Source organism: Orycteropus afer, unplaced genomic scaffold (genome assembly GCF_000298275.1).
Source record: "Orycteropus afer afer isolate SDZICR_OR568_19922 unplaced genomic scaffold, OryAfe1.0 scaffold00217, whole genome shotgun sequence".
Lineage (NCBI taxonomy): Eukaryota > Metazoa > Chordata > Mammalia > Tubulidentata > Orycteropodidae > Orycteropus > Orycteropus afer.
This window is the reverse complement of record NW_006921804.1, coordinates 2,646,150-2,664,761: the sequence shown is the minus strand read 5'-3', so window position 1 is coordinate 2,664,761 and position 18,612 is coordinate 2,646,150. Positions and strand designations below refer to the sequence as shown.

The window sequence follows — 18,612 nt, the reverse complement described above, 5'->3', positions numbered from 1 at the left end:
TGCCTCCAGCACTGCATCTGTTCGCTAAAACATCTCAATGGGTATTCCATCAATTCCTGAAGCCTTGTTTTTCGCCAATTCATTCAATGAAGGTTTGACTTCTTCCTTCAGTACCGTTGGTTCTTGATCATATGCCACCTCCTGAAATGGATGAACAGTGACCAATTTGTTTTGGTATAGTGACTCTTCCATCTTCGTTTGATGTTTCTTGGATCAGTCAATATTTTGCCATAGAGTCTTTCAATACTGCAACTTGAGGCTTGAATTTTTTCCTCAGTTCTTTCAGCTTGAGAAGTGCTGAGAGTGTGCTTCTCTTTTGGTTTTCTAACTCCAGGTCTTTGCACATTTCATTATAATAAATGACTTTGTCCTCTCAAGCTGCTCTTTGAAATCTTGTGTTCAGTTCTTTTATCTTGTCATTTCTTCCATTCACTTTAGCTACTCTCTGTTCCAGAGCAGGTTTCAGAGTCTCTTCTGACATCCATTTTGGTCTTTTCTTCCTTTCCTGGCTTTAATGACCTTTTGCTTTCTTCATGGATGATGTTTTTGATGTTACTCCACAATGCATCTGGTTTTCAGTCACTGGTGTTCAAAGCATCAAATCTATTCTTTAGATGGTCTCTAAATTCAGGTGGGATATGATCAAGGTCATATTTTGGTTCTTGTGGACTTGTTTTTATTGTCTTTAGCTTCAGCTTGACCCTGAATATGAGCAATTGATGGTCTGTTCCACAGTAAGCTCTTGGCCTTGTTTTGGCTGAAGATACTGAGCTTCTCCGTTGCCTCTTTCCACAGATGTAGTCGATCTGATTCCTGTGTACTCCTATTTGGTGAAGTGGATATGTATAGCTGTTGTTTACATTGCTGAAAAAAGGTATTTGCAATGAATAAGTCATTGGTCTTGCAAAATTCTATCATCCAACCTTTCAGCTTCATTTCTATCACCAAGGCCATGTTTTTCAATGACTGATGATTCTTCATTTTCAACTTTTGCATTCCAATCACCAGTAATAATCAACACATCTTGATTGCATGTTTGGTCAAGATCAGACTGCAGAAGTCAGTAAAATTCTTCAATTTCCTTATCTTTGCCTTTGGTGGTTGGTGCGTAAACTTGAATGACAGTAGTTATTACTTGCTCTTCCTTGTAAGTGTATGGATATTATCCTATCACTAACAGCACTTTGTTATGTATATTTTCACAATAAACTAAAGAGACAAAAATAAGAACATGTATCATCCCTTCTAGATATTTTTGTTTTATTTAAAAATTACGGAGAACAGAAAAAATACTATCAACAACAACAACAAGACACAAAATTCATCCATAAATTCTACACCAATAGATAGCCCTTAAAAACATTTTAGTGAATTTCCATTCATACCTTACTTACTTTAATGTATTTCTTTAGTAATTAAGACATCCAATCTTGCATCTTGTTATTTTTCACGCAACATAAAACATTTCCTTATACTACTCACAAACAACTGGCAAATAATAATGCAGCCTGACCTGAAGAACAGAGCTTTATGGAGTACTTGTAAAATTTCTGAAGGAAGTAGCCAGTCATTAAGTATGGGTTCAAGATCAGCTTTAACAATGACAAGTGGACTGGCAGGTAAAGGCAAAGTTATGTAAGATAGCCTTGAAAAAGAAAAATGTGGATAGGTGTTGGGCAGATTTTGTTAAGTGCAATTCTTTCACATGGATCTAAATTTAAATGAGTTACGTGTATCTTTACTGACCCTATATTACTTTGGTAATCCTATTATTTGAATTTTACCCTCGCATACATATGAATGGATGTGACCTTGGGTAACTCACAAACTATGAGTCTCAATAATATGGAGAATGTTGGGCTAATTTTATAGTTCCTGACCTTGGCTGTACATTGGAATTACCTGGAGAAATTAAAAAATTACTGATGCCTTAGTTCCACCTTTGGAAATTTTGGTTTAAGTGATCTGGAGTGTGGTCTGAGCACTGGGATTTTTACAAAAGCTTCTCAGGATAATGTGCAGCCAAGGTCGAAAACCAATGGACTAAATTTCTCTGAAGTTTAAAATTTCTACGACTTGGTGTGAAATAGGATGAAAGGCACTACAATTATAGTAAGTTTATAAATAAGGGTGAATTTTGATATATCAAAATGTATAGTCAGGGAGGTTGGAGAATATGTATCAAGAATATCTGAAAGACAGAAGACATATTTAATTATTTTTGACAGGGGACAAATTTTATCTAAATATAGGGATGACCAGAAATGACTACTGTGATTCTTTTTATTGCTCTGGCAATATGTAGACAAAGCAGGTTTTCTTAAGCTTTTGTGTCATGGATTCCTCTGGCAGTAACAATGTTTTTAAATTAATAAAATAACAGCATTAATGGGAGAGAAAATACATTAAAACAGTTTTCAAAGCATATTGGAATAAAAACCTTAAATGTATGATATATGAATATACATTATTTTTGAATGCATTAAATGACAAGATTTAATGGTGGATCTAACAACCAATTTTGAGGTAGTGATGAGCATAAATGGTATTCTGACATATCTGTAACCTGTTATCTGATATGAAAATATCTGTGATTTCTATTGGTGACAAGTATTATTCTATTGGTCACAGATACCACTAATACTATTTCTGGCCTACAACCATAACTGAAGGAAATGCTCAATTTTAATCAGAAATTAGTTAAGATAAGAGATGTAATTTTCTTCCCCATCTAAGTTCACAGATCCTCCAATCCTGATTAAGACTTCCTATATTAAAGAAATTAGCTCAACTATATAGATGTATAATGATTTTTTTAAACTGCTAAGAAAATTACATACTTTAAAAACTACTCAAGTAAGAAAATCTTTTTACCTCTCTCTATTGGACATCGGCTTCATCTGTAATTGGGGGGTCAATCTTGTTGGGGTGTTTATGTTTTCACTGGGCTCCTCAGAGAGGTGGCCTCTCTGAAAAACAGATGATCAGATTGTAGAAATACAAGATCAATCAGGAATCACCGCCAAGAATATTAAAACCACTCTAAAGATCCCACCCTCTGATAGTTCTTTTATGCTAAGAACTGCCTTGAAGCAGCTGTTTACAGAAAAGCCATGAGATCATTACCCGTTTCTTCAGTTTGTGCTTAGATTTCCTCTTCTCTTTTGACCGTCCAGGCTTTTTATGTGTGGCCATAGACTGGCTACTTTTGCTGCTGGTAAGTCCATTCATGCGTTGACTCTTGCCTCCAATGATTCCTCGACATTTCTCAAAGCCACACTTACACAGTTGCTTTGAAGAGAAAGTAGAATAATTCTTTTAACCTGCAGTCTCACAAGTTCAAAGAAGATGACTGAGGATTTGGATACCCAACATTAAATTTGCATCAAAGAATTTTCATGTTGAGGAAAATAACTGATTGGGACTATAACAAATAGAAATGGGTTTCCACTGTAGTGAAAAAGGAAAGGTTAAACTTCAGGAAGACTTTTTGATGAGAGGAGTTCAGAACGAAATGGAGACCAAACATGACTGAGTAGTCTCTTTATTCAGAATTCTGAAAAAAATAGCAGACCTATTTATATCAGAAAGGATCCCTGGTGGCGCAATGGTTAAGTACTTGCCTGCTAAATGAAAGGTCAGGGTTCAAACCTATCAGTGGTTCTGTAGGAGAAGAGACCTGCTTTACTCTGTCACACAGGGTCGGTATGGGTCAGAATTGACTTGAAGGCATACAACAAACACATTCATCCCAGAAGCTGCAATAATGAACTCAAACATGCAATTAATCAAGAGGACAGTGCAGGGCTGGACAAAGTTTCACTCTACTATACACAGGGTCATAATGAACTGGGGCTGACTCATTGGCAGCTTAACATTTATCTCAGGTAGGTGAAGAGTGACAAATTGTCATCTTCGATGTACTTCTCAATGGCCACAAGTCAGTAATGCTTACAGAAGGTTCCACAATAACAAAAGTTCAACTACCTTCTTAGGTTTATTATTCTTACCTGTTTTTCAACATTAAAGGAATGAAAGTTGTAATCGTAAGTGAGTTCAGTCCCAGCTGGCATGTCTTTAAGAGCATACAGTCCAATTCGGTAAACTCCATTAACAGACCTATAGAGAGAGAAAAGAAAAGAGCTAAATACAGGGATCCCTCATACCATGTCTGAAAACTAGAAAAACAGGGCAATTACTGACTTCAAATTTGCCTGTATCCAATTACTGAGTTCTACGGATTTTTTCCATGAAGTATCTTTTCCCTTTATTCAGACTATAATTATTCCATTTGAAGATGCTTATTAATGTATGTTGGTATTATTACAAAAATCTAACTAATCTCCCTACCTTTAATTTTATCCAGCTTGTGTAATACTCCATACTAACAGTATGTTTTGGTTACCTAGTGCTGCTCTAACAAAAATATGCCACAAACGGGATGGCTTTAACAAACAGGAATTTATTCTTACAATTTGGAGGCTTTAAGTCCAAGTTCCAAGTGCCAAGCTCTAGGGGCTGGGTGAAAGCCCCTCGGCCTTGGGCTTCAGCTCTGCCTCTTGCTCCCGGCCCACTGAAGCTAGAGACTTTTATTCACTCAGGCAGCTACTGGCTGCTGAGGCTAACAAGCCCAAGGTTGACAAATAAAATGGCACAGTCCCGATGTTACCAAACACCACGGCAGGCCATTTAATTCAAGTCCATTTTAAGTCCCAAGGTCTGCAGAGCATGGCAGACTGCTGAATAATGACACGGCTACATGCAGGGTTCAAGCGTGCCATAAGCTAGAGACTATCCCCAAGGCTTCTCCTAATATACAGGAAGCAGACCACATCCCAAAAGGCAGCTACTCAGCTGCTCGTGGTAGATCCCACCACAGAGTTGACTGCCAGTGTCACCATGGGGAATGACTACCACCAGCTGCCCAGCCTCAACCAGGTCCAGCCAAGTTGACACACAAACATAACTACCACAATTCCATCCCTTGTCAACTTGGCATCTGCACAGATCTTCATTGGGTGGCATCTGTACAGATCTCCTCCACGGGGTGGCTCCAGACCCCTAGTCTGTCTAAGTGGCGATCTCACTCCTTTGCCCTGTTCCTCTCCCTCTTGGGCATAGCAGCCATGCCCCCTCACTTTTGGGCAGCAGCTACGGCTCCATCCCACTGGCTCACATGAACAAGCAGCCCCACACTCCAGAACCAAGTTGGTGATGGTCTGGCTCTTTGAAACCTAGGGGGCTGTGGTGGCTCTACCCCCAAAGGCCATGGTCCTACCCTTGTTGTTGTTATGTGCTGTCGAGTCAGACCCGACTCACAGCGACCCCTCCTTGGGTTTTTAAGGTGGTATCACTACAGAAGTAGATTGCCCAATAGGCTGAGGCAGCTCTGCTTTTGGTTTCCTTGGTCTCTCCGCTTCTGCCGATTAATGCCGAAGACAACCCACTCTGCTGGAAAACCCTACCCAAAAAGCACTCGGCTTTCTTGCTCCATGGGCTGGGCCAACCTGCTACTCCATCTCATGCCAGTCTCTTTTACCAATTAACGCCTGAAGGCAACCCACTCCGCCAGGAAGCCGCCGCACAATGGCACCCGGCTTTCTCTTCTGTGGGCTGGTAAGCCTGTTGCTGTTTAATGCTGGTCTCTGGGCTCTGCTCCTGCCATCTCTCATGCTGGTCTCTTGGTCTGCTCTTCCTGTCTCTCATGCCATATGCTGGGTTCTCTCTGCCAGGGTCTTAGGTCAAGGACGCACTCCACTCCTGTTTCCATATTTTAGGTATCTGTCAGAGCAGCACCCCACTCCTGGTACCAAATGTGTTAGACTGGGTTCTCTAGAGAAGCAAAACTAGTAGAGCTTATATATATAGAGAAAGAGAAATTTATCTTAGGAAAATGGCTCATACACTTATAGAAGCTGGCAAGTCCAAAGTTCTTGGATCAAATGTCAAGCTGGAGGCTTTTCCTGACTCATGCAGCTGCAGGGGCTGAGGAGCGCAAGGTTGGCAGGCAGTATACTGGATGTTGACTCCAACGAATGACGAATCCAAGATCTCCAGGCCAAATAGTGGATTGTTCGCTCACCAACAGTTGTATGCAGCACAACAGAATCCCAATCCACAGAAGAGTGTCTCTTTTCCCAGGACGTCCATAAATATACTGGAAGCAGGCCACACCCCTAGGGAAATTCCCTTTCAATGGATTGGCCGCTCAAAACATATACATCTGATCCCATCATTGGAACAACCCCCATCATAATTGCTTAAATCACAAAGAATTGTGGTCCAGCCAAGTTAACACACAGCTCCAACTATCACACAGTACTAAATCAATTTTCTTGAAAACATGCTCACTTAAAATTGTTGTTGTTGTTAGTTGCAGTCCAGTCAATTTGGACTCATGGAAATCCCATGAGTCAATTACAGTATTAACTTTTCCTGCTCTGTATTGAAAGTACCTCAGTAATATGACATTAACATATTTATTTATTAAATAAATTGAAATTACTTCTTATGGCTGATCCACAAAAATCATCCAGTTTCTACTGATCTCCATCTTTCTCACTGATATGTATTATATCTTGATACCTTATAGATAAGTTATTAATTATTTATTATGGACTATTTTAGGTGCTTCATATATGATGATGATGATTATCAACATTTATTGAGTACTTACAGAATTTTCTCTATTAATTTATTTAATCTTCCAATAACTCTATGACATGAGTACTATTTTAACCCCCATATTATTGATGAGGACAATGAGATACAAGAGTGTAAGTGACTTGTCTGAAGTCACATATCTGTAACTGGGGGATTAGGTTTCAAATCTAGGTTATTTGGCTTTAAAATCTTGACCATTACACTATATGGATAATCCTCAAAACATCCCAATGAAATAGGTATTTTAATACCTATTTTATAGATGAGGTATTTGTGGCTCAGAAGTGTTTATAGTTATATAGCAATTAAATGGCATCAAATCCAGGGAATTAAAACTCAGGCTGTTAGACTCTACAGCTCTTTCTCCTTCTTGCCCCCTTCCAAATGTTAATTTTTCAAGGTTTAGTTTAGATCTTACTCCATCGTATATAACCTCTTCAAATATCTCCAGTTCTTGGTATTCGTTTTTCTGAATTCAGAAAACATTCTTAGTATATTTCAGGGATCAGCAACTATGGCTCACAGGCCATATCCCCTTCTCTCCTTGTTTTTGCAAATAATGTTTTATTGGAGCACAGCCACTCCACATTGTCTATGGCTTTTTCCACACCATGACAGAGATGAGCAGTTGCAGTTGTGATAAAGACCCTATGGCTTCCAAAGGCTAAAATATTTACTCTCTGGCCCTTTACAGAAAAAGTGTATCATAGCAACTCCTGGGTGGTACAAATGATTTGATTAACATGTTTAAGTTAAGTAAAAGGGGGGAGGTTCAAGTACACTCAGAGGAACCTGGGAATAAAAGACTTGGAAACTACTTCAGAAAAATCAGCCATCAAAAACCCTAAGCAGCACAGTTCTACTCTGACATATATAAAGTTGCTATGAGTTAGAATCAACTCAGCCACTGGTAGAGTGTATTATGTGGTCTATACAACATAATGTTTATAACAACAACAACAAATTATATATTTTGGTATCATTAAATATTCTCCTATGTTTTCTTCTACAGAACAGACTAGAGTACACAAATCTTAAGTATATAAGCTCACTGAATTTGTATGAACATATACAAGTGTGTAACCACTATCCAGATCCTATTTCAAAATATCTCCAACTACTCAGTACCCTCCCTACAAAGAAGTATTCTGACCTCTATCATTGTAGGAGCCCTGGTGGTAACAGTTAAGTGCTTGGCTGCTAACTGAAAGGTTGGTGGTTTAAACTTACCCAGTTGCTTTGCAGAAGATGCATTATTTTATGCCTCAGCAAAAAATTATGCCACATGAGGTCATACACACTATATTCTATAGTTTGTACTCTTTTATGCCTGACTTTTGTTCAATATTAAGCTAAGGTACAATATATTAGTAGTTTTACCTATTCATTGCTATGTAATATTTCACTATATGAATATATCAAAATTTATATACCTATTTTACTACAGATAAACATGTGGATTATTCTCAGTTGTTGTTAGGTTTATGAACAACTGTCATACATATTTTTGAACATAAACACTTATTTCTGTTGGGGACATTCCTAGGAAGGAGACTATATATCATTGGAAATGCTTAATTTCAGTATTTACTGCCAAAGATTTTCCAAAACAGTTATACCAATTTATACTCCTACCAGAAACCTATGAGGATTTATTTTGCTCTATACCCTTGCCAATACATGGTACTGCTAGTTATTTACTTTGAGCTATTTTGGAGGGTATGTAGTGGTTTCTCAATGTGGATTATTATTTCTCTGATAATTAATGTCAACAATGTATGCTTACTGGCCATTTTTATATTCTCTTTCTTGAAGTGTTTATTTTTTTTCTATCAATTTTAAAACTGGATTGTCTTTTTCTTGTTTATTTTTAGATTCTAATACTCTTTTGTCAGATAAATGCAATGACTCCAACTATTTTCTTCCCAGTCTGTGGCTTTGCTTTACACTCTCTTAATGTCTCTTGATGAACAGAAATTCTTAATTTTTACTGATTTTTTCATTTCTTGCTTAGTGCTATTTATGATGTTTATGTACAAAAATATTCACCCATGTTTCCTTTGAGAAACTTAATCTTTTCAAACAGTATTTAGATGCATAATCCATTTTAGATTATTTTTATGTGGATTAAGGTTTGAGTCAAAGTTCATTTTAGCTAACTGAGTTGACTTAGCACCATTTATTTAAAAATATCATCTTTTCTCCACTGATCTGCAGTGGAGCCATTGTCATGAATTAAGTGACAGTACATTTATGAGTCTTTTTCTGGACTATATTCCATTGGTCTGTTAATCTATTCCAAGCAAATACTATTTTAATGTACATTTATAGTTAAGTCGTGAAATCTGGTAGTATAAGCTCTAAATGTGTTCTTTGTCAAGGTTATCTGGTTTTCTATGTTCTTTACTTTTCTATATATATTTTTTAATTAGTCAATTTCCATAAAAACTGGATTTTGACTAGACTTGAATTTATAGATCAATTTGGGAAGAACTGGTAACTTAAAAAATATCGAGATTTCCAACCCATGAACATGGTATATTTCTCCACTAATTTAAGTCTTCTTTAAGTTTTCTCAGTAATGTTTCGTAGTTTTCAGTGTAGAGGCCTTAAAATTTGCATTAGATTTATTGTTTCATGAAGCTACTATAAATTGTATTGTCTTTTTAATTTCACTTACTATTTGATTTTTATATACTCACCTTATTTCTATCAATCTGGTTAAATGCATTTATTTTTAGTAGTATGTCATGTTCAAATAATAACATTTCAGTTTCTTAATTTCTACTCTTAATGCCTGTTTTTTCCTTTTCCTATTGCACTGGTTAGGATTTCCACTATAATGCAGAAAAGAAGTGGTGACAGGGACATTCTAATCTGAGTATGATGGTAGCTATAGTTTTTGTTTATAGATTTACTTTAGGAAATGAAGAAAGTTCCTTTTTATTGCTTTTGTTTTTAAATCATGAATTAATGTTGAATTGTGTCAAATTTCTACCTCAACTGAGATGAACATAATATTTTTGTCTTTTGTTAATTTTTAAATACTAACCAAACCAAACTTGCATTCTTTGTCTTGATGTTAACCTTTATATATATTGCTAAATTTCAGTTTACTAATATTTCATCTAGGATTTTTGTGTTTATGTTCATGGGAGATAATGGCCTATAATTTTCCTTTCTTTTAACATTCTTGTTAGGTTTTGATTAAGGTTACATTAGCCTTATAAAATGGAAGTTTTATAAAACTGGTAGTTTGCCATGATTTCTTCTGTCAAAGGTTTAATTACAGATTTAATTTCTTTGGTAGACATAATCAGATTTTCTGTTTCTTCTTGTGCTGGTTTTGGTAAGCCATATTTTAAGAAGTTTTTTCATTTCATCTAAATTTTCAAATGTAAAGTTGTTCAGGAAAATGGATAAACAAATAATAGTGAATTCATACAATGGAACACTATTTCACAATGAAAAGCAACAGCCCACTTAGGTACTCATAAAGCAAAAACACAGATGAATTACAAAGGCATTATGCTCAGTGAAAGAACTAGATGCAAAATATGTATGGAGTTCTAAAACAGGCAAATTAATCTATAATAACAAAAATCCTACCAGTGGTTACTTTGGGGAGGGGGCATTACTGGTAAGAATCAAGGGAGTACCTTCTGGGATGATAGAAATGTTCTGTATTTTGATAGGGATGTGAGTTACGTGAATGTACAAATTTGTAACAACTGATGGAAATGTACCCTTAAGGTCTGTGTACTAAGCTGTATGTGAATTATACCTCAATTAAAGAACAATTTAAAAAAATACAAAGTTGTTCATTCTATCCTCTTTTAACTGTTTTTAAGATGCATTTTTTTCCTTCTCAATTTGATCTAATGTATATGAAGGATGGAATGTCATATTTTACTTATGTTTATTGCTCACTATGACAAATCCAGTAAGGATGTACAGAATGGCTGAATGAAATGATACATGTACAATGCCTAGCACGTACTAAGCACTCAATATATATTAGGTTATTATCATTATATGTTTCTATGTAGTTAGGATGGAATAAAGAAACATCAGGAGCTCATCCTCTGCCAGAAAGATCGGGTATCATGGGGAACTGCCTGAGTTGCTTTGTGTAAGCTGTTTGACACCATGAAAAGATAAAATTCTGGTGCCCTCAATGCCTTCTGCTCTGCTGGATTCTTGGCTTCAGTTTTTCCTGTTTTCTCACCATTTCTGCATTTCACAATTTGGATCACAGCTGTGATTGATGAATCGGGCTTCATTTCCCATGCGGTAACTGTCAATCACCATCCCGCTATCCAGGTTCAGACAGTAGTGGTCACTATGATTATGATACTGTTCAATCATCCTGTTCCTGAAGAGAAGAGATTATGATTAAAAGCCAATTAATGATTAAGTTGAAAGTAAATTTCAAATCTTCCATTTTCCAATCTAATCTGGTACTCTTGACATTCTACTAGAGTATTATCATTTACGACTGTACCTGAACTCCTGTTCGCTGACGACCTCTCCCAGGTATTCAATGATGAACTGCCCAGCTTTTAGGGGTTCTTTGGTTCTGATCCCCCAACCTTTTTCCTCAGCTCGAAATCGTTCTAGACATTGTACCCATTCATGCCTCTGTATCCTCTGGTTGCAGCACTGCTCACCACAGGGACAAGTGTTGGGGGAACATTCAGCAAAGATCATTCTAGAAAGAAATAATTCTAAGTTATATTTATATATGATTTAAAGCACTCATTTTTTGTTTTACAGGAATTTTATATTTAATTACTGGAAATAACATTTCCAAGATATAAGGTCACCTGCACCTAAGATCTCCAGTGAATAAACAAATAAAAATTTCTGAACATAGCAGATGACAGTTGTTATATGCATGTTGTCATTTTTTTTAAAATTATTTTTGTTCTTGTTGAAAATGTACAAGAAAAACATACATCAATTTAGTAATTTCCACATGTACAATTCAGTGACACTGATTACATTCTTCAAGTTGTACAACCATTCTCACACTTCTTTTCTGAATTATTCCTCAACCAGAAGTGCTACTTAGCATTATTAAAACAAGAAAGGATCAGCTTACATTTATAGTCATAATGCACAAACCCTGTAAAGAAACGTACTTAACACTTTACAATTTAAAGTACTTTCAGAGTCATCATCTGATTTGTTCTTCACAACAATATTATCCTTATTCTAAAGGGCAAACAGCACAGTGTCAAATCATATACAATGCGCAGAAAGTAGAAAAAGTATTCACTGGATTATTCATGGTATGCAATCACATTACGCTGTGAAGGACACACTGCCCCACTGCCCAATTCAGCCACTTTTATTCTTTGACTTTCTTGCTTGATGAATACTGTTGAACACCCCTCCTGAATAAGCCTTCCTTATTATGGTTTTCTTGATCTTGTATGACATTGGATTTCATACCTCTCCAACATGAAGTATTGGTGGTTCAGGGGTAGAATTCTCACCTTCTATGTGGGAGACTGAGTTTGATTCCCAACCAATGCACCTGATGCATAGCCATCACCCATATGTCACTGGAGACTTGTCTGTTGCTAAGATTCTGAACAGGTTTCAGTGGAGCTACCAGAGTAAGATGGACTAGGAAGAAAGGCCTGAAGATATAATTCTAAAAAGAGCCAGTGAAAACCCTCTGGATCCAAATGGTCTGATCTGCAATCAATCACTGGGATAGAACAGGACTGGGTGGTTTTATGTTCTATTGTGGATGGGGTCATCATGAGTTGGGGGCTGACTTCACAGCAGCTAACTACAACAAAAACAACCTCTCCAGTAACAATTCCTGTCTTTCCTTGGAGGAATCTTTATTTCCTCTCTGCTTTCCATAGCACATTCCTTATTCTTCTTTTCTTTAGAAAAGTTTATTCATTCTCAAGATTTCAACTGTTAGCCTCTTTTTATAACATTCTACCTATATTTTCATAATACCTAATAACACATACAACAGTAAATCTATGTGGACAAAAGAACTTAAACACAAAACATTATATAAAGGACATTATATAAAAGACATTTTTACTTAGTGTGCCTGGGAGAAAACCTATAAATTTACTAAAATATGAATGTAGACGTTGCAAACATGTGAAGTCTTTGATTCTGTGATATAAACTTCTGTTGTCTTTAGCCAGACAAAGCTCTTGAAGAAGTTAGAAACCTTTTTTTCCCCCTTTAAATATACATCTAAGCTCAAGAGTTATGTTCCTCACATGATGAGATTTAGTTAAATAAATATTCACTGGGAAATGAACTGTGATTGACTTACATAGCTATGAAGGGCATACTTTTGAGTAGGGGTGGAATTTTCACTTGGAAAAAAATTAAAGTTCCTACTATAGATAATGCCAGGTCAGGAACAAGAAAGCTTTGAGGGCAGAAGAGAGGAAGTGGAGAGAATCTTCCATACTTCTTGGAAAAAGAATGTGAGGACCCAATATTCTTCTGGAGTTAAAGATGAAGATGCATTGTACAGATTCTCACTGGTGGGTAAATGGAAATTAACTGGACTCCTTCACCAGAGAGCCTAGAAAGGACCTACTAGGGAGTTAGAAAGGAAACCTGAGGTTAAGTTTAGGGCCTGTGAACCCTGGGAGAAAGAAGTGCCTGTGGCACTGTCTCATTAGGAATTACTTGGATTGTCCTCTAAGCACTCAATTTTATAACACACCATGTTTGCCTTCATGAAGTATTGAAGGAGTGGGCTCGGTTCATGCTGTGGAAAAACTGGCACAGGGATGAAAAGCTGCCTGAAACAAATGATAAGATTTTTCCAAGTATGATGAATGAGTAGCAATGGGTTTCGTATGGATGATGTACAGAAACAAGAATCTACAGGGAAGATTTAAAGAATTTATAAAGAAGGTTGGTGATTCCTAGACATAGTCTGGAAAAGAGGATCCAAAGGAAAAAGAGTAGATATCCTCCCAATCTGAGCAGTTGAGAATTCATTTGAGATATGACTTCTGAGGGAAATGGAACCTCATTTCCTATCTACCTTAATCTAGTAAAGAAGAACAGAATTTACACATATAAACACACACACAGAGACAGTGTAAAAAAAAATCAAACATAAAAAGTAAGCAAATTAATGAAAAAAAAAGTAACAGTAGTGGAGGGAGATGAATGTGAAGAATAAAAAACAAAGAACTAGATTAAGACAGACTAGGAAGAAGGATATGGTAATCTACTTCTAAAAAAAGTGATCACTGAAAAGCTTATGAATAGCAGTGAAACACTGTCTGACACAGTGCCAGAAGATGTCCCTCAGGTTGGATGACACTCAAAAGATGACTGGGGAAGAGGTCCCTCCTCAAAGTAGAGTCACCTTAATGATGTGGATGGAGTACAGCTTTCAGGATCTTCATGTGCTGATGTGGTACAACTCAAAATGAAAAGAAACAGCTGTAAACACCCATTAATAATCAGAACATGGAATGTATGAAGTATGAATCTAGGAAAACTGGAAGTCATCAAAAATGAAATGGAATGCATAAAGATGGAAATCCTAAGTCTTAGTGAGCTGAAATGGACTGTTATTGGCCATTCTGAATTGGACAATCATATAGTCTACTAAGATGGGATTGACAAAAATGAAAAGGAATGTCATCTTATTTATCATCAAAATCATTTCAAGATCTATCCTGAACTGCAATGCTGTTAGTGACAGAAAAGATACGTTAATATGACTATTAGGGAAATTTATGCATCAACCACTAAAGCCAAAAATGAAGAAACTAAGATTTTTACCAACCTCTGGAGTCTGAAATTGATCAAACATAGAATCAAGATATATTGATTACTGGTGACTGGAGGAGTTCCGGTAGCATAGTGCCTAAGGCACCTGACTGCTAACAGAAGGCTGGCGGTTCAAACCCACCAGCCACTCCTTGGACGGAAGGCTGGGCAATCTATTTCCGTAGTGATACCGCCTCATTATCCCAAGGAGGGGTCACTACAACTTGGGTCAGACTTGATGGCAAGTAACAACATAGACTGGAATGCGAAAATTGGAAACAATGAAGATCCATCAGTAGTTGGAAAATAAAGCCCTTGGTGACAGAAATTATGCTGGAGATTGCATGACATAATTTTGCAAGACCAACAACTAAGTGCTCATACCATTTTTAAACAACAAAAACAGCAACTATATACATGGACCTTGCCAAACTGAATACACAGGAATCAAACTGACTATCTCTATAGGAAGAAATAATAGAGAAGCATGTTGCATCGGCCAAATCTGCTGCAAAAGAACTCTTTTTTAAGTGTTAAACAGCAAATATGTCACTTTGAAGACTTAATGAATTTAACTATCTTAATGCGCCTAACCCAAGCCATGGTATTTTCAATAGCCTTATATGCATGTGAGAGCTAGACAATGAATAAGCAAGACTGTAGAATAATTGATGCATTTTACTTATGGTGCTGATGAAGAATATTGACTATACCAAGAATGAACAAATCTTGGAAGAAGTACAGCTGGAATGCTCCTTAGATGTAAGAATGGCTAGATTTCATCTCTTGTACTTTGGTCAAGTTATCTGGAGGGATCAGGTCCCGGAGAAGGGTATCATGGTGGGTAAAGTAAACAATCAGTGAAATGAGGAAGACTCTCACAAGATGGATTAACACAGTGGGTTGCAACAATGGACTCAAGCACAGCAATGATTGTGAGGACAGTGCAGGACCAGGCAGTGTTTCTGTTTTGCATTGGGTCACTATGAGTTGGAATCAACTCGACAGTACCTAACAGCACAAGCTAACAAGGAAATAAGAGTCTCTGGGTGGTCCAAATGGTTGAGCATTTGACTACTAGCTGAAAGGTTGGTGGCTTGAACTTACTAAGAGATGTCTCAAAAGACAGGCCTAGCGATATATGATTTCGAAAGGTCACAGCCTTGAAAACCCCATGGAGTAGTTCTACTCTGCACACATGGGATCACTGTGAGTCCTAATTGACTGCATGGCAACTAACAACAAAGAGAATGACATCTTGGAATAAAAGTGAGGAAAAAAAATGTACAAACATAGCTGAAAAATTATAGTAGAGTTTTCTTTATTTTAAATAAATGGACATTTAAAATCAGAAAAGGGTAAGGTGTTTTTTGGTTTTTTTTTAAAGAAAGGTAACATAATGTGAAAGATAAATGTGACTGTGACATATATAACTAACAAAAATGATAAGACACATCCAACATAATTAAGTATGGTTAACTGGCAAATTTCAATTTTTAAGTGATCGAAAAAACTGATATATTTAAGCAGTGTGGTACAGTGGAAAGAATATGATTTTAGAATCAAACAGATATGGGTTCAAATTCTAACTCTTTCACTCAAGTGTTGTGTAATTTGGAGAAATTTATTTTCCAAATTATAGATTCCTTCATCTAGAAAATGTAAACTATCATGAACTTCATGGGACTACTCTGAAGATGAGAAGAACTGATCGCTGAGGCACCATCTATATTATGGTAATTTCACAGATAATAAAATGTGCACTTTAAGAAATGCACATTTAAATAAACTTTAAGGACATATTAAACCAACAAAATATTAAAACACCAAACAAACAAACAAAAAACCCCACCAACAAACAAACAAAAAAAACTTAGATGTTAGTGTAAGATACAAAAATCCAAAAAAAACCAAACTCACTGCTGTTGAGGCAGATCTGACTCATAGCGACCCCTCCTTGGGTTTCTGAGGCGGTATCACTATAGAAGTAGATTGCCCAACCTTCCTTCTAAGGAGTGGCTGGTGGGTATGAACCCCCAGCCTTCTGGTTAGCAGTCAAATGCCTTAGGCACTATGTCACCAGAGCTCCCCTATGAGATACGGTGTGGTGAAATAATATATAAAATTGTTTGTGGTGAGTCTATAAACTAACTCAGTATTTTATTTTGTGAGAACTAGCTGATAGCATATAATAAGAATTACAAAGATGTTCATATATTTTGTTCAGGTAATTCTTGAGAATATACTTTAAAGGTTAAGAGAAAAAAACAGGATCTATACAAAGATTCTTATAATAGACTCATGCCTCACTTATCAACCTGGTTAGATTCCAAAAAACAAGTCATTATGCAAAAATCAGTGTTATGCAAAAATGGAGGATGACTACAACAGATCACAAAATGGAGGGTGACTTTATCATCATGTAACTGCCAAACCACTGAGAATTATGGCCCAGTCAAGTGGACACATAACCTTAAGTCTTAATCATCACAGCCAGCATTATATTCTCGCCTTGCACCTTAGCATTCATTACTGCCAGATGTACTCTGTTCATGTGCAAAACAGTCGGATAGTAGTTTTTTTTTTTTTTTACTATTGTAAATGTGAAATGTTGGATAATGAGATAGTTGGTAAGTGAGAAGTAGGTGTTGTACCATTTTAAGTAGCAAAACATGGGAAACGAATGCCCAACAATAGAAGAATGTCAAATTATGTCATATCAAATTATGGAAGAATATATAGCTCTTAAAAGTAATGAGCTTGTGGACCATATTGATACATGAAAGTATATATATATAATATTTATGAGTAAAAAAAATCAGTATACCAAACCAGTCATTACCACTATATAAAACAGTATGTCTATATAATGACAAAATGTGTATTTATAGTGATGTAAGTAAGGCAGAATTTCACAACTGGATGATGAAGGTACTAAAAGACTATTCCCTCAGTGCACAGGGTAGTTAACTGGGGATTGGAAAAGCAGCTGTCTCTGGCTAGGACAACTATTCAGGTTAGGAAGTACTAAGGTAAAGTTCATTAGTTCTTTTTTGTTGTAAATTTGCTTATGTTAATAAAATCATTAAGAATAAAAATCTCTAAAAATCTTATTTCCAGGCCTATGTCTCTATCAGACAGTTCCACTTTGAAATCTCTATGCCATTTTACAATCAGTGGTCCCAAATCAAAATCATTTTTATATCTAAACCAGATCCCAAACTTTAAGACAACAGAATTACCACCTCATAAGCACTCAATGGCACATAACAACACCACCAAGCATCAATGACTAAATTATCATATGCATATCCCCATGTGCCAAACTGTTTATCCACTAAGTTTTTCTCCAAAATATATTATGCCCTACCTTTCCATTCTCACTGCCATCATCCTACTCTACTCTCAGTATGGCTTCTATATATTGAGGGCTACAAAGGTGCCTAGGACTGTGCTTAATACTCATGAACATTGTTTTACTGAATTCTTACCAACACCCCACAAAAAGCTATTCTTTTTATTAGCAATAACTTTCCTCAGGTCTTATAAGTAGAGAATTTAAACCCAGGTACCAAAAAAAACAAAACCCTTCAACTTCGCTGTCAAGTCAACTCATGGCAACCCCATTTGTTACAGAATAGAACCGCTGCACAGAGTTTTCTTGTCTGTAATTTTTACATAAGCCGATTGCCAGGCCTGCTGGGTCAGTTTGAAATTCCAACATTTAGGTTAGTAGTTGAGGGCAAACTGTTTGCATTACCCAACAACTCAGATACAGAACACTTTAAATCGCATTATCTTTCTATTATTCTATTCAGCCCATCAATTAGTTTTTTTCTATCTTTGAGCAACATTTTGAGGGGAAAATGAAGGAGTCTATTTAACTTTTCCCTACAAATGAAATGTCCTAGAAACACATCAAGGTCTATACTTTAGAGGAATCCATTTAGTACAGTACCTATTGAGGCAGTCATCCACACAGCCCTTCCCAGTGTCATCATCTGGCTTCTTACAGTTACAGGTGGTAGCCTCATAACCGGAAAGGGGTTTGACATCAACATAAACATCTTGAAAAGACAGCAAAGAATATTTTATGAACATACAGGATGTTTCCAAGTGCCAGGATATAAAGAACATTGATGGAATGGAGGCAGAAAAAATAGC

General features: G+C 36.5%; 1 protein-coding gene across 1 annotated transcript in view; it reads right to left on the bottom strand.

Moving 5' to 3' along the window:
• ASH1L (ASH1 like histone lysine methyltransferase) overlaps positions 1–18,612 on the bottom strand; it is a 253,198-nt gene that overhangs the window by 16,070 nt on the left and 218,516 nt on the right. The window contains exons 9-14 of the mRNA XM_007948473.1: positions 18,407–18,515; positions 11,168–11,374; positions 10,892–11,038; positions 4,011–4,119; positions 3,127–3,291; positions 2,875–2,969 (exon numbers count right to left, since the gene is read on the bottom strand). Coding sequence (XP_007946664.1) covers positions 2,875–2,969; positions 3,127–3,291; positions 4,011–4,119; positions 10,892–11,038; positions 11,168–11,374; positions 18,407–18,515 — 832 coding nt within the window. The remainder of the gene's footprint in view (positions 1–2,874; positions 2,970–3,126; positions 3,292–4,010; positions 4,120–10,891; positions 11,039–11,167; positions 11,375–18,406; positions 18,516–18,612) is intronic.